This window comes from Cynara cardunculus (genome assembly GCF_001531365.2).
Source record: "Cynara cardunculus var. scolymus isolate 2C chromosome LG 14, CcrdV1, whole genome shotgun sequence".
NCBI lineage: Eukaryota > Viridiplantae > Streptophyta > Magnoliopsida > Asterales > Asteraceae > Cynara > Cynara cardunculus.
In genome coordinates this window covers 1,603,246-1,618,918 of record NC_037541.1, presented here as the reverse complement: position 1 = coordinate 1,618,918, position 15,673 = coordinate 1,603,246, and the positions used below count along the sequence as shown (strand labels likewise).

The 15,673-nt window shown below is 37.6% G+C and overlaps 2 protein-coding genes and 1 non-coding gene across 4 annotated transcripts; 1 reads left to right on the top strand and 2 right to left on the bottom strand.

The window, feature by feature from the left end:
- On the top strand, positions 1–2,860 carry LOC112526836. Its single transcript, XM_025137258.1, has one exon. The coding sequence runs from the start codon at positions 1–3 to the stop codon at positions 2,764–2,766; it is 2,766 nt and encodes a 921-aa protein (XP_024993026.1). The 3' UTR covers positions 2,767–2,860.
- A 452-nt stretch (positions 2,861–3,312) lies between these two features.
- On the bottom strand, positions 3,313–9,314 carry LOC112527041 (callose synthase 11-like). 2 transcript variants are annotated; one of them, XM_025137522.1, is made up of 3 exons: positions 9,232–9,314; positions 3,589–8,930; positions 3,313–3,493 (listed from the first exon to the last, which is right to left on the bottom strand). In XM_025137522.1, exon 2 carries the CDS (start codon positions 8,876–8,878, stop codon positions 3,596–3,598), a length of 5,283 nt encoding a protein of 1,760 aa, XP_024993290.1. In that variant the 5' UTR covers positions 8,879–8,930; positions 9,232–9,314; the 3' UTR covers positions 3,313–3,493; positions 3,589–3,595. The 2 variants fall into 2 exon arrangements, with proteins under 2 accessions (XP_024993290.1, XP_024993291.1); XM_025137523.1 differs by lacking the exon at positions 9,232–9,314 and adding an exon at positions 9,057–9,116.
- LOC112527081 lies at positions 5,835–5,919 on the bottom strand. Its single transcript, XR_003070702.1, has one exon. It is a non-coding gene; the product is annotated as a small nucleolar RNA J33 (small nucleolar RNA).
- Positions 9,315–15,673: the final 6,359 nt, after the last annotated feature.

The window sequence follows — 15,673 nt, the reverse complement described above, 5'->3', positions numbered from 1 at the left end:
ATGGAGATACGATTCGGTTCGGTTGATTTCTCCAAATCTCAAATTAGGGTTTCGTTTTCATCTCTTAATGTCCTTCGATTCGCTCTGATTTTCACAGTTTTCATCTCGAAATCAACCTCAATTTCACAAGCTTTCTCCGAAGTTCCGTACTCTCAATACTGTAATGGCGTGGTTCCGGAATCCGAATCAACAGAAACTCAATTATCGGCGGATGCTTTTCTCCGGTTAGATAAGGCGGTTTATAGCTTAGGATTTGAAAAGCCTCGATTCAATTTCAATCCCGTTTTCTCTCAAATCGCATCGTTTTCCACCCGAAAGGCTTACGGGACTAAATCGAAGGGGATTTTTAAGGTTGACGCGCTTCTCAACCTTGTTGGGCCGAACATTGTTGATTATTTTTCCGGCGATATTACACGGCGAAGATTACGGCTTGTTAAGGTCCGGCCACCGAGGATTGAGCCTCGCAAAAACGTTGGAGCTGAGTTTAGGCTATTCGGGTTTTGGGATTCTGATTCTGGGAAGCTATGTATGGTGGGTTCTGGATCGGTAAGCTCTTTACGCTCCATTAATGTTGTTTTCAAGCTCAATTATCCCAATTCTTCTGTTCTTGATACCAGTTTGGTTAATGGGACATTGCAAAGTATAATGCCTTCGGGTTCTGCTACTTATTTTAAACCTATTTCGATTTTGGGTGTTTCACGTATGGGATATAACTTCAGTTTCATTGATGAAGAGATCAAAAATGGCGGTTTTAGTCTTTATGATGGGATGGAAAATGTTTCTCTTAGCTTGCCTGATTCAGAGACGGTTTACGGACATGGAATATGTTCGATCATAACATGGGGTCTTCAATTTGAATTGGATTACAATCGGTACGATTGCGATAATGCTTCTTGTAGCCTTCAAACTGTAGGAGATGAAATACTACCTCGATTCATGTCGATTAAAGTTGTTGATTGTTTGAAGGATGGGAAAGTGAGGTACATTTTGCAGTTTTCGAATTCGAGCTATGGCAAAGGTTTCTCGTATTATCCGCTTACTAGCTTGGTTGGAGAAGGGGCATGGGATCAGAAGAAGAAACGCCTCGCGTTAGTCGCTTGCCAACTGTTCGATAAAATGTCTAAAAGAGGTTGTTCCATTAGGTTAGCATTTAGTTTACCTTCGACTCTTAGTTTAAAACATCGAAGTAGCATTGTGGGTAAAATGTGGAGTACCGAAAGCAAGAATCTTGGCCACGTTTCGTTTCAGAGTCCTGCGAACCTAAACTCAAGGATCAAGAATACGTTGTATGAGTATTTGGAACACGAAAAGGTCGGAAATTTGTGCACAAAAAGTCTCGGTGGTAAACCGAGTAGTAAAGGGACGTACCCGGACGAGCAATCTCCAAACTTGAGATTCGATATGATGGTTAGAAACAAGAAAGGGCAAATGGCATACGGTTATGCATCTCCGTTTTACGTATACGACAAAATTTACTCGCCGTTTGCCAAGATCGAATTCCGTCACAATTCAAGTAACGGGTACGTTAACATTAGCTATGTGATGAGCTTCACGACTCGTGGCGAATTTGAGTTTGGCGGTAAAGTTCCGGCACATAAAATGGTTGAAATTTCGGCCGAAGGTACGTATAATACCAAAAATGGAGTTGTATGTATGATCGGTTGTAAGCATATGCCGTACGAGAAGTTCCAGAAGAAACGATCGTTGGATTGTGAACTTCTGATTGACATAAACTACTCACCGTTGAATGGAAAAGACGCCGGAATGGTTGTCGGGAGTATCAAAACCTCCCGAAAGAAATCCGACCCGCTTTACTTCGAACCTGTCGAGTTTGGTTCGAGCTCGATAACGACGGTCCAAGCCAGAGAAACGATATGGCGAATGGACCTAGAAATCACCATGGTTCTGATCTCCAACACGCTCACTTGCATTTTCATCTGTTCGCAGCTGTTTCATGCGAAAAAGAATCCCGAATCGCTTCCCTTTGTTTCCGTAATCATGTTGGTCGTTCTCACGTTATCGCACATGATCCCGCTGTTGCTCAACTTCGAAGCAATTTTTCTCATAAACCGGAAACAGAATGTGTTTCTTGGCACCGATCAATGGCTCGAAGTTAACGAGGTGCTGGTTCGAGTCATTACAATGGTTGCGTTTGTTCTCCAGTTCGGTTTGCTGCAACTCACTTGGTCGTCAAGAAATGGCCCCGAGAGCCCACAAAACCTGTGGATATCCGATAAAAAGGTTCTTTATGTATCGATTCCGTTATACATAGCCGGTGGTCTAACCGCTTGGTTCGCACACTCCTTAACAAACTCGCAAACGAAACCGATTCATATCGGTCGACAACGGTTTCACGCCCACAATTCGGGAACTCTCTGGGGCGAACTCAAATCTTACATCGGTTTAATTCTTGATGGATTCTTGATACCACAGATCGTGTTCAACGTCTTCTGCGACGCCCGTGTACCGGCTCTGGCTCCGTCGTTTTACGTCGGATCCACCATCGTCCGCTTGTTGCCGCACATTTACGATCTATATCGAACGCATAGTTCGTCATGGTCTTACGACAAGATTTACGCAAATCCAGGGATGGATTACTATTCGACTACTTGGGACGTTGCGGTTTGTTGCGGTGGGACGATTTGCGTTCTCGTGATTTACGTTCAGCAACGATTCGGAGGCCGATCAGTGTTGCCGAAGAGATTCAGAGAGAGGGTTTTGTACCAAAAAGTTCCTGTTACTACCCAAGAACAACAAGTTTTCTGAGATCATTTGGTTGTAATTGTTCTTGATGATGTGATGTACACTTAGATGTTGTAAAAGAAGCAATTTGGGCATTTTTGCCCTTTAATCATATCGAAATTCGTCTATTTGCGTATGTTTTTCGGATGCGTTCGGTATGTGGAAAACGACAACATACTGTTGTCTTATGATTGGTGCGACAATTAGATTGGGACAGGACCAAGAGCATGTCTGTTAGCGGCTTAATGAGCTTAATGGGAGTCGACCTGTTCGCTGACCTATACATAATTGTTTGGTAGTGGTTTGATGATATAAAAAATGACTTATTCAGTATCTACAGTATAGCTTTATGCAGAAAACTAAGTTTTTCCAATCCTGTCTCTCCCAACTAAAAAACATGTTTCTTCCATCCATGAAAAAACCTTCACAATCTATACAGACAGATTAATCTTATCCATACATGACTTAATGGAAAACCGTTTAGTTACTCTAGTCGGTCCAATTCTGTCTAGTCATGTCCATATACTCGATCCTGTCCGGTCATTTCTGTGTACCAGATAATGTAAAAAATTGCCGAATCATAAGATCGAATTTATAAATAGCTTCTACGCTAATATGTACAAATCGAACGACTACTACTAATGTAATGTCAAAAAAGAAATCGAATCGAACGTTTAACAATACGAAAATAACAACCTTCCGACCTCCCATCGATGCAAAAATAAGTCCGATCCACGGATGTCCCTGAAGCCTGAAATTTCGATCATACAACAAAAGTTAACTGCAACTCGAAATCAGATTAGAAAATTTGATCCGTTTTGGATGTAAAGGAGACAAGGATATAACCTCGATATCACGACTCCATGTTGATATTCTTCCCGGTAAGAATCCGAGAGATCTGAAGGCCTCGGCTAAACGCTTCGTTGAACAAAATCCTCGTCTGCATCGCTTGAAACCCGGGCATCCAAGATAAGAACGCGAGTGGAGCCAAAACAAACATTCCGATCAGCATATCGTAGAGCCGAGCCACCGATACAACAGTATCCCAAACAACCGAGCTCTCGAGAAACGGCCGTAAAACCTGCGCGATGGATATGATCCCCCATCCGGTCGGAATAAACCCCAAAATACTCCAAAACATATCCAAAATCGTCAATTTCGTAAACTCCAACATCAAGATAACCACAAGAACGATCAAAAACGATACGAGAAGTTGCACGAGCCGGTATTTCACGTGTTCTTTCACTGCAAACTTATCTTGAGCGTACGCTATAATGATATAAATCCCGACAGCCACGATCATAAAAACCCACGATAACAAATATACGACGATGCTCGTACTGTTATTCGCGATATTGAGGTGGTATACGACTCCATATTGGAAAAAGAAAAACCGAAGATCAAGAATGATCTCGAGCAACTTCCCCCACAAACCTGTCGTTCGTAAATGATCTTGTTCCTCGTACCACCATGTTTCCCAGCTCACTTCTGCCTTTGCTAACGAACCGCCACCGTACCACAACCATTTCACGAAATCGTTGAAATCGTACACGGTTTTCAACCAATCGAAACCCGACGGGTTGAACACGAACGGGGCCATGATCCACGAGACAACAAGAAACCAGCTCGAGATGTTTAAAATTATGTAAAGGAAGTTGCTGATCGCTAACGGGGTGTTCGAAGCGTAAACCGTCAAGATCACACCGAGCTCGATCGCTTTCACGAAATGGCTTCGTGCATACAACCGGTAGTTATCAGCAAAACTCTTGTGTTCGACCACAAACCCGCGTCCCGTGGCTTGGTATTTGGCTCCACCGTGAAGAATGGTTCGACCGAAATAATGGCTTCGGGTTCCCATCGAGAACGTGAAGAAAACTGACGCGAGCTGTAGCTGCATCGTGATGTAATCCCAAACGGCCGATAAAAACCCGTGTTCTAACGAGTTCTCGACAATCATCGGAAGTGCCGTGAAAACCCCGATCTGGACCACGAACTGCTGGTTCAAAACGGCCCCAAACGCTTTGTTGTATTGGGTATTATCCATCGCGGCCCCCTCGATCCCACTCAATGCGAGATAAAGCCGGCCCCACAAAAGAGTGTATATCATCACGATCATAATCATCGTGTTGTAATAAAACCCGATGGTCGAATAAAAGAACGATAACATCCGAAAGAAATCGAGCCGGTGGCCTAATCGGTACACATCTCGGCTCAAAACCTGCTCGCCGTTTCCAGAAGCTACTTTCGCTTCGAACATCGAGATCTGATTCAACCCGACATCCCGACCTTTTCCAACTTGAATATACTCGTGATGTGTCACATTCCCGCCCCGCAGTGTGCAATTAAACCCGGCGAATATATCTTCGCTAATATTGATCGTTTTCGACGCTTTGCTGATTCCACCCCGAGTAATGAACCAGAACCGATCGAAAACATCGGGATGACCGTAATGCATGCGGATCTTTAGAGGGTTCGCAAGAACCCGTTGGCCAAGTGTCACGAAGCTCATTTCTTGAGTCGACATGAACCAAGCGAGCGATGACACCGTACCGGTGAAGATGTTTTCGCGAACTCCGAGGATCGTCGGTTTCCGGATCCCGTGACTGATCGTAAATTCTTCCAGAAGGTTCCGCATCTTAAGAGCTTCTTCGAATGAATTATCTTGGTTCATATCGATCGTTTGAAGCGCATCCCCTCTAGTGAATATAATCGCGTGGTTTTGGTTCTCGGGTTTTCCCTCGCCGAGCTTCATCGGGCCCGGTAACTTGATCCGGTAAATCTCCTCTTCTTTCTTTGATTGATCATCGTACTTCACAAGCACAGAATAATACTCGACCTCATCTCGACCCAACCGAACCTCGTCGACATACGCCACCCGTAGCGCCTCGTTATTCTTCATCAAATTTAAAATGTCCTCCGCTTGCTGCTCACCTTTTTGTTTCTGGGATCCGTATTTTTGGCACGAAACAACGTATGTAAACTTCATCATCGCGGCTGCGACCTCGTTCCCTTTTAGCACACCGAGGCTACTCATGGCTCGGTTTAAACTCCTCGCACCCCGTGGGGCCATCCGGTAGTCGATATTTTGCGATCCTTGCTTGATATCGACCTCCGATGCCGAATCAAGATATGCCAGAATCTTAAGAGCCCGATAGTAATACATCATTCCACGAACGGTTCGGGCCAACGTTTGGCCACGATACGAAGCCCAAACTCGAAGTTCTCGCGATTTCGTCTTGAAGATCTCATCGTCATCTTTCATCCCTTCTCCCCGCATTCGCTCTATAAAATTATCCCACTCGTCTTGGTATATTTTCTGCAAATAAAACAACGTCGAGATACCGTCGTTGTTCGGTGTTCGTAAAGATTCTTTTTTATAAAGAACGTCCTCTTCATAATATGGTGTCAAAACGCTAAACGCCATCATTTTCTCGACTTGCGGGGCCCGCGGGATGTTCATGAAGAGCGAGTTGCTGAAAAACGCAATCCTTCTCCGAGCCTCGAGGTTCTTCGGGACGTCCCGCTTCGAGTCACGAGACGTGAGGATCGTGTTTAGTCGCCGGAGCTGCCGAAAGAAAAAAACGTCGTCTGGTTTCGGAAACCGAACTCGGTTCACAAAAAGCAAATTGTCTTCAGTGGTGGCCGGATTCCGGGGAGCTAAACCTTCTTCGATCAACTGAGCCACTGGTTTCTTAGACCACGGGAGTTCTTTAACCGTGAGCTCGTATAAAGCTTGCAAAACATCGACCAGTTTGTTTGTGTTTTGATCGGCCGACAACAGAATTCCAATGAGCTTGATCAACTGTGCGTGAATCCGAGGGAGTGTTTCTGTTTTGTAAACTTTCGTAAACTCGCCGGACCCAAGAAAATGATCAATTTCCATGAATAATCTCGTAACAATCGAGTGTTCTTCTGATCTATTTTGAATGATCTCGAGTATCAAGAACCGAATGCTGCAATATGCTTCGATGACTGCACACCGTCGGTACTCGCTGTTACAAATCCTGAACCAGATCCAACGGTCCGGTGAACGGGGGTACTCGATCGCTTGGTTCAGAGCCAGGAGGAGCTCGTTACACAAAAGAAAACACGGCCATCGGACCACCATTATATTCCAACAGTTAGGTGGCAATTCCATTAACTCGACCTCCTCATCGCTAATCAAATCTTCTTCCCGCATCGTATAAATAATCTCATTCCAAATCAAGGCAAACCGTCTCGCATCAACCTGACTCGACTCGATCTTCTTGAACGGTTGACCGAGCCCATACCGGAGCTTGATCCGATGAATCGCGTTACGAAGCTTCTGAACGAGACTATCTTTTGCAGTCATCATTTGATCCTCGGGGATCAAATTAAACTGCAACGCGCTCGAGAAGAACTGAAACCGTAATCGAAGCTGCTCAATGTTCCGAATCTCCCCCAAATGCGAGAATAAACCGACGACCGATCCGACAAAAGCTGAAATAACCGTATACCATAACTGCATATCTACTAAATACATCAAAACAACCGGAATCCATATAAGAACAACCGCCATCCGATTCGTGTTGCTGAAGAACTCGTGCCAATTATACCGAAGTCTTCCGAGGCTTAAAAGCGCTTTGGTAGGCGCAACGAGCGGCTTAATTTGCAGAAAATAACTGAACGAAAACTTCGATAGCAATATAACGATCCAAAAGAACGTATATTTTATGTTGCTAACTAAACCTTCGCGTAAACCTCGGCCGATATAGAGTCGGGAATGAAACCACCACGTTAACGCATCGAAAACAATGAAATTGGTTTCTTCGATGAAGTTTCGAACCCAAGGAATAACGAAAAGAAGCAATGCTAGTAGTTCCGGGATGATATAAACCAAGCCCGCTTTCAAAAACACGATGATTTTGTCGTTAGCGGCATCCGACCACCCGCCGTCGGAGTTTTTCTGAATCCAAATCTGAATGTAGAAGACAGTGAACACCATCGCCCAAGTTAACGAAACCATGCTTTTCATAATCATTCGAAAAAGAAGCAATTTCGAGTCTCGTGAAACCAAACTGTATTGCGTCCCGGCATCAAGAACCGATTGACCGAATCGGAGACCGGCCCACGTGATGAATAGCGTAAGCAATTCAACTTGAACATCTCGGTCTTCAACCGCTTGCCACGGATACTCGGTTTCTCGCCAAGCAACGATCATCGAGGCTTGGAAGAACAAGAATAACAAAACCCATAACCGATCAAAGTTCCGAAACACATTCCAAAAAGTTCTTTGCTCGACGAAACCCGTCTTTCCGACTCGATTCACGGTTTTCGGATCATCGACAAAGAAATTGCTCGAAAGTTCCAACGGCCATTTCAGCTTCTTGAAGCATTTTCGACTCCAGAAAAACTCGTTTATATCGTCGTAATTTCTCCAAGCCGAATGCGGAGCTTTTCCGTTCCGACTTCTTTCAACTTCGGTTTTGATCGTCGTATAAATCGGTGTAATTATCTTGTTCAAGAAAGCGTTTTCGCCGGAGATCGGCGGATTATCTGGATCTCCGGCGAGAACTTTGTTTAAATCAGAAGTCATATGATGATAAATATAGCATAAACATTCCGGCGTAAACCGGAGATTTCCGGCTTCTCCCCAAATCAATAGATACATAGCTACATACAAAAGTTCCCGGCGGTGGGTCTCGGCATTCTGCCGGAAATGTGCGATTTTTACCTGTGATTTTTTACGGAGGAAAGAGCACCAAGATTCATAGTTCCGGAGAAGTTTCCGGCGAAACCGCTGGAGAACACCATGGTCGAGGTTGTCGACGATGGCCGGCGGCGGAGAGAGGCGCATTTGGGCGTTAGCAAGGTGGAGGACAAGATGCTCCCGTTGATTCCGAACGTTGTCGGTTTGAAACCCAAAAAACGCACCAAGCCAATCCATAAGGTCCATCCCATCTCGCCACTCTCGGAACGGCGGCCGCCGGAGGTCCCCGACGGCGCGTAGAGCGGCCGCGGCAGCTCTAACTTCCGGAAACCGAAGAGACGGGTGGTCAGAAAGTAAACTGTGGATCGGAATTATATTATACGGCTCCTCAAGCCTCGCCGCCTGTGACGGCGCGTCGGAATTCCCACGGCCGCGCGTGGGTACTGGTCTCTGCCTCAAATTCATCTCATTGGAATTCTGAACAGTTTTCCGATCTGGGTATCTTCTCAAATCCACCCTGCAACATTCAATTAACCATTTTTACAACAAAAACACACAGAAATGGATACACAGGTACAGAATCACTGTAAGTATATACTGCGTGAAGTAAAAAAAATTACAAAATTAAACAAACGGATCGCACTTTTAGGGCTTTGCCGATTCGATTTTCTTGTCCGATTACTCCCCCAACTAACCATTCTTTCAAAAGAAGAACACAGTATAACCCACGAAACCACACACAGATAGATACAGAATCTCTGTAAGTATATACCGAGTGAGCTTAGAAAAGATAAAAACCAATGGAAAAAAGTACCAACCTTTTTACGATTTTCCGATTTCAAATTGATTTTAATTATTGTTGGGAGATTTTGTCGTGTGGGTAGGTTTTGAGGAAGGTGAGGATAATGGCACGTGAGAGACACGCGAAGGGAGGGAGAGTGGGGTGTGGATGGAATAAGGTGAGTGGGACCCACACAAACAGTGATGGTGTTTTCATCGGTTATATAATCAAAAAGACGCTTTGAAAATATGAAAGTGGGAAATAAAAGACAAAAATTGTAACAGATGTATCACGTGCGTTGCACGATTTATCATAGATAATTGTTCCCAAATGTTTCCTTTTATTTCATTTCAATTGTAATAAAATTAATAGTTTTACTAAAAGATATTATTTGAATTGTTAAGAGTTAAATCTTGTTTGGTAAAAAATATGTTTTTTAATGGTTACGGAACTCTCTGGATGCTTTTATATTATGGATCTTTCTTAATCATTCAGAGTTCTAATTTCATTGTAAACAATTACCAAATAATTATGTTTATTTTTAATTATATCATGAAAGTCTCTTGGGGTGCATTTAGTACACTGGACAGGGACATGACAGAACATGACAATGATCTTTGTCCCATGGTTGGCATGAATTTTATGTGGAACAGACAGGAACAAGGTGGAACAGGTCTGTTCCACCCCTACCCCATGGAACAAGGTGAAACAGACTTATATTTTACCAATATAACCTCAAGATAAAACTTAATTCTCTTCTAAAACATCAAATATGTCTCTTTTTTACATTTTATTCATTCCTTAAATTTTATTTATTTGTATTTTATATTTTTTAAACTTTCATTTTACTGTCCTTAAAATATTGTTTTTATAGGTTTCTATATTTTTATTAATTTATATAATTTATTATATATTAATAATAATAAAATAATGTAGAAAAGCGATAAAAATAGAAAATACATAAACTTTTTATTTTGTATCATTTTAATTGTTTTGACGAAAACTTCAAATGATATATTTTGTTATAAAAAATAATTATTATATTATAATTTAATAAAATAATTAAAATAAACAACTCATCAGGGGTAAATTAGTCATTTTACTTATTCTGTTATGTCCAGTGTTATCTTACCAAACGTTGAATAGTTGTTTAGCCCTGTCCTGTCATATCCTCACACCAAACACACCCTTAATAATTATGATCACTTAATTATTCTGCATTAAACCATTCAACAACTGTCATACAACCCCTTAGAGAGGTTTGTTAGCGGTTCAACGAGTTTAATATAATTCATAGTTTATTCAATTAGTTATATATGACTGTTTGATAGTGATTTAATGATATAAAAATTGACTTATTTAATAAGTTTTTAAGGGAAAAATTTATACAATTACAGTATCCATCTCGATTAAAAGTATGCTCATTTCTTTTATGAACAAATTTTCACAAATAAAAAGATTTCAATTTATACAAACGAGGGATCCATGAACTTAGCCCTCGGCATAAAAAAATCTGATACCGAATAACTCATCTAAATCAAAACAATTTTGGGCGGAAGTGTGATGTGTCTGAAAATCTGTATTGAATTTATATTTGTAACACCTCATCCAACACCGTAAATCACGATTTTGAGAATACTACACTCAGGTTAAAGCAATTTATTAAGTCAATACTTTCATTCTGTGTATATATAAATGATATAATAGATACTTAAATTACATTTGTTATTATAAGTACTACAATAATCACAACTCTTGTTAAGAAAAAAAATGTATCATTTGCATTCGTTTTGCACAAAAAAATTACCAATTAGTTGTTTTTTATTTCAACCATTGTTATAGATTTCTAAGCTCCATCACGTTTTTATGCATCAATCATCTTCTTTCAAACTATCATCTTTCTATCAATGTGAAATGATGAAAGTCAACCTTATTTCGTATTTGATGAACAACCAAACCTCATATTGTCAAGTCATCATCATTGGTTTCACTTTTGGTTTTGTACTATGATTCTTACCATTTGGTTGGTTTTGATTCCAACCATGGTTATAGATTTAAAAGAGGGTTATCCAAAATAAGACCACCCAATGAGGAGAACCCCATGAATTGACACAAAAACACTATCCATCTTTTCGTGCACTTCACTTTATTTAAATCTTTAAACTCTTCAACAATTTAGGACAACTAAAACTCAACCAAAAATTCACCATATTAGAATACTCAATTCTTATGGTGTCATCTCATTATCCTTAGGTTTTACAAAAAACTTTCTGGATACATCTCGGTATATTTCATCCTAATGTGCATCAAAGGGCAGAGATCCATTTTTACAAAGAGACTTTAATACTAATACATATATATAATATTATATACATACACATATATATATATATGTATGTATATATAATTTAAATGAAGATAATAAATTAATATACAATAATAATATAAATAAGAATATATATAATATGTGTAAAATGTACCCCCATCACACACACACACATACATATCTTAATTAATGTATATGTATAAAATAATAATGATAATTAAATATAATATATTACTGGGTAAAATGCGTAAAATAACAATTTATTTTTACAATTTTTTTTATTATAGTATATTGTACTTTTATTTTTTCTTATTACATTAATATACTTTCAAAATATATTTTTATTATAGCATCGTACTTTCAAAAATTTACCCGTTATAACATTGAGTAACTTTTTAAATTAAATTTACTCATTATACTGTGTTTCTTGGTCACCTCATCTTCGAGTTTCATACTAATTTTATATATCAACTGCATACTAATTTGAACATGAACCATCTCAAGTGAAATCACGATCAAAACTCATCCAAAAAAAATAGGTCAAATGAAATGATAATTTTGAACAACCCATGAAAAAATATTATTGAAAAAAATGGAGAATATAGTAGTTGGACAAAGCGGTTCCACTTGATTAAATATCATTGTTAGACGAATATGAATAAAATGTGGTTTTTTTAAAGATGTTCCATTTGTTTACTTTTTGACATTACAAAATAAGTTATGAAATTTACGATGGACTCAATCAATAAATGGTTTTTTATGAATATTTTTATTCATAAAATAATAATCTTTTGTAAACATGTTTCATTTATGATATTATAATTTTTAGTAAATATATTTGATTAAATTAATATTTTTTAAATGATAAAAATAGTAAAATTAAGGTACAATGTTATAATAGAAATTTTTTATGTTATAATAAACTAATTTTGAAAGTATAATGCTATAATGAAAAATGTCATATCAGCACTATCGTACATGTGGATAGCCTACATGGACGATAAGTAGCAAAAAACATGGTATAATGGGTAAATTTAATTTAAAGAATTACCCAATGTTATAACAGATAAAATTTTGAAAGTACGATGCTCTAATAAAAAATATTTGGAAAATACATTGTTGTAATAAGAAAAACTTAAAGTACAATGATATAATAAGAAAGTTTTTGAAAGTATGTTATTATTTGGTGCATTTTATCCTATATTATTTAATTCATTTGACATTTTATGGATTTTAAAGGTGACACGAATTTTTAAGCATTCAACATCCCCTGTTAAGATGAGTGCTAATGAAAGGGGAGTGCTAATGGCACTCCCTTTCATGTCAGAATCAGGTCATTTCAAGCATTGGGAATGTAAAAAACATGCATTGATGTTGATGTGTGTGAGGAAGAAATTCATGATAGGAGTGCATTAAGCAATGCATAGGGGTGCATTTAGCCCACCTCCTAATGAAAATTTTGATCAAATTGGAAAGACATCGCTATTTGCACCTTTAAGAGTATATTCAAGAGCTATGTTACATTTTTTTTTCTAAAATAGAGTATTAAAAGTTAAAATCTCTAAAAAAATTATATTATACTCCAACAGCTGCTTTATTTTAGCCATTATAACATTCAATATATTATTAAAATATTCAGTACATTTAATAAAATATAATTTCTTTCTCATAAACATTTATATCCAACTTTTCTTATTGGTGGAAATATATAAAATAATAATTTATCTCTCTATTTATAGATTTTTACAATATATCTTCTATTTTCTTTATTTTAACATACAAGACAGCATAACAGTTGAATAAAAGAAGCTGCCAAAATCATTATTTTTATAATTTAACATAACTGTTGGAGATGCTCTAATAGGGGTGTTGAATGCATTGAAAATAACATTATATAAAAATCATCAAATGTCAAACTCAATCAAATGATATATTATATTTGATATTGACTTAACAGAATTTTTTTAACATAGTTAGTTCCACTGACAAAAACAAAACGAAATGAAAACTGGAGTAAAATCAAATTTTAAAAACTGAAAACGGAAACGGTTATAAGTAAGAAGCCATACGAACGAAAAATCACAGTTTATTCTTATTAATAATATTAATCAAAGGTAACGATTGTGTGAGAAATAGAGTTAAAGTGAGAAATATAAGAAGGTATATGAACCATTGATCATTTTTAATCTCAAACTCATCCATGAATCACGTTTGATATGGGGATTGATTCGGTGTATCTAGGTGCATCTCATCCTAATATGCATCTAATGGTGGAAAATTAGAGATCCTATTTTACACTTCTCACCTTAACTTTTTTTCTCACTAGAACCAACCATATCAATTAACACATTTTAAAATAATAGGCAAAGTAAATTAAAATTTATAAAAAGACATGTGAATAATATATTTAAATAATGAGATAGTGTGTGAAATAGTATAAAGATAGTGTATATAATGGGACCTATTTCAAAAACACGAGTCCAAAACACCTGTAAAACATACCTTGTCTATTTTATAACGTTGTAAATAATGACCCATGTGGATCAATCAGCTAGCAGTATTATAATACATTAAAAACCAACCCAGATTAAATAAACTCAGTAAATCCCAGTAGTTTTATAACATAAAGATAAGATGTGCACAAACGTTTATTTTACCTCAACAAGTAGAAATGATTGTTTTCAGAAAAACATCTTATCTGTGAAAATGCACTTTACGCAACCTTCATAGATTAGTTGAGTCAAAATGTTCAGATACAGATATATTTAAGACGTTATACAAATAAACACTGTATAGAAATGTATGTTTCAAAATCATGCAAAATGCACGGAAATATGGCATATGGTGTCTATATATATATATAGAGGGATGTTATTCTGCACTCTTTGTCATTCCTACACCCTATACAACCCTCATCTCAACCATTCAATTTCTAATCAATTAATTGTTTCCTAATATAAAGTATTAATCATAATTAATAAACTCTATTCATATTCCATAAATATTCAAATCATAATAAATGAACTCCAATCATTTCTATAAATATCTCAATTAATTGGGTTGCAAAGGTTGTACAAATGCACAAGGTTGTAAAAGAAATATACCCTATATATATATTGTAAGGGTGTCCGGGCCAAAGCCCAACTAATCCCCAACAAATTTGGAGGCTAAACATGGCCCCACTTAAACGTCAACACTCCACTCCCACGGCTCGAACTCGGGTTCATGACTATGACATGCCCAAGCCTTTACCACTAGGCTGGAAGGTCTTTGACTGGTGTCTATATTCTTATCGTCTACAAGGATGAATGAAAATTGTGGATTAATGTACCAAACTTTTGGAAGTTATGGACTGTTTGGTAAATACTTAACAAATAAGTGTTTATCAAGATATTTATCTTACCTATTAAGCATAAGAAGAATCGAAAATCTTATCTGGTAAGAGTCATGACAATGAGCGAAATTTTACCCAACTAGTGAGAGAAAAATACTATGAAGGTCGAGTTTTAGATTTCGAGATATTTGGGTTTTTGAATGGGTGGGGTGACAAAAAATCAAAATCCATACCGAACCCAAACATCCTCTGAAGGTCGAGTTTCATATTTTGAGATATTTGGGTTTTACACGTCTTATTTTCAATTCGGTTTTGGTTCACATTTTTGACCTATTCGAGTTTTGTACATCCCTAATTAAAATATTATCTCTTTTCTAAAAAAAATTAGCTTAAAATAAAATCGGAAAAGGTCTAAAAAATTTCAATGGACTTTAGTGGTTGGAAAAATTAAGTCATTGGATAATTTTTTAGAAGAAATAAGTTCTTGAACATTTCAAAGCTTGTTAAATAACTCCTTGGACTTTATAAAACTTGTTAGATACATTTTTAGGACTTATAAAACTGGTTAATTTGGTAAATAATGGAAAAAGTTTGAAAAAAACTCAATAAACTTTCATATTTTGAACAATGAAGTCGCTAGACATTTTTGAAGTACTTACATTTACAAAAAATATTTAAATTCAAAAAAGATTGTTGATAAACTTTATTTTAGTTCAAAATAAAAAAAAATTCTGTTAGTGATTTTTCAAATTAAAAAACATTACAAATATTATTTTTTATTTTGTAAATAAATTAATGCTAAAAAATATTATTATTTTT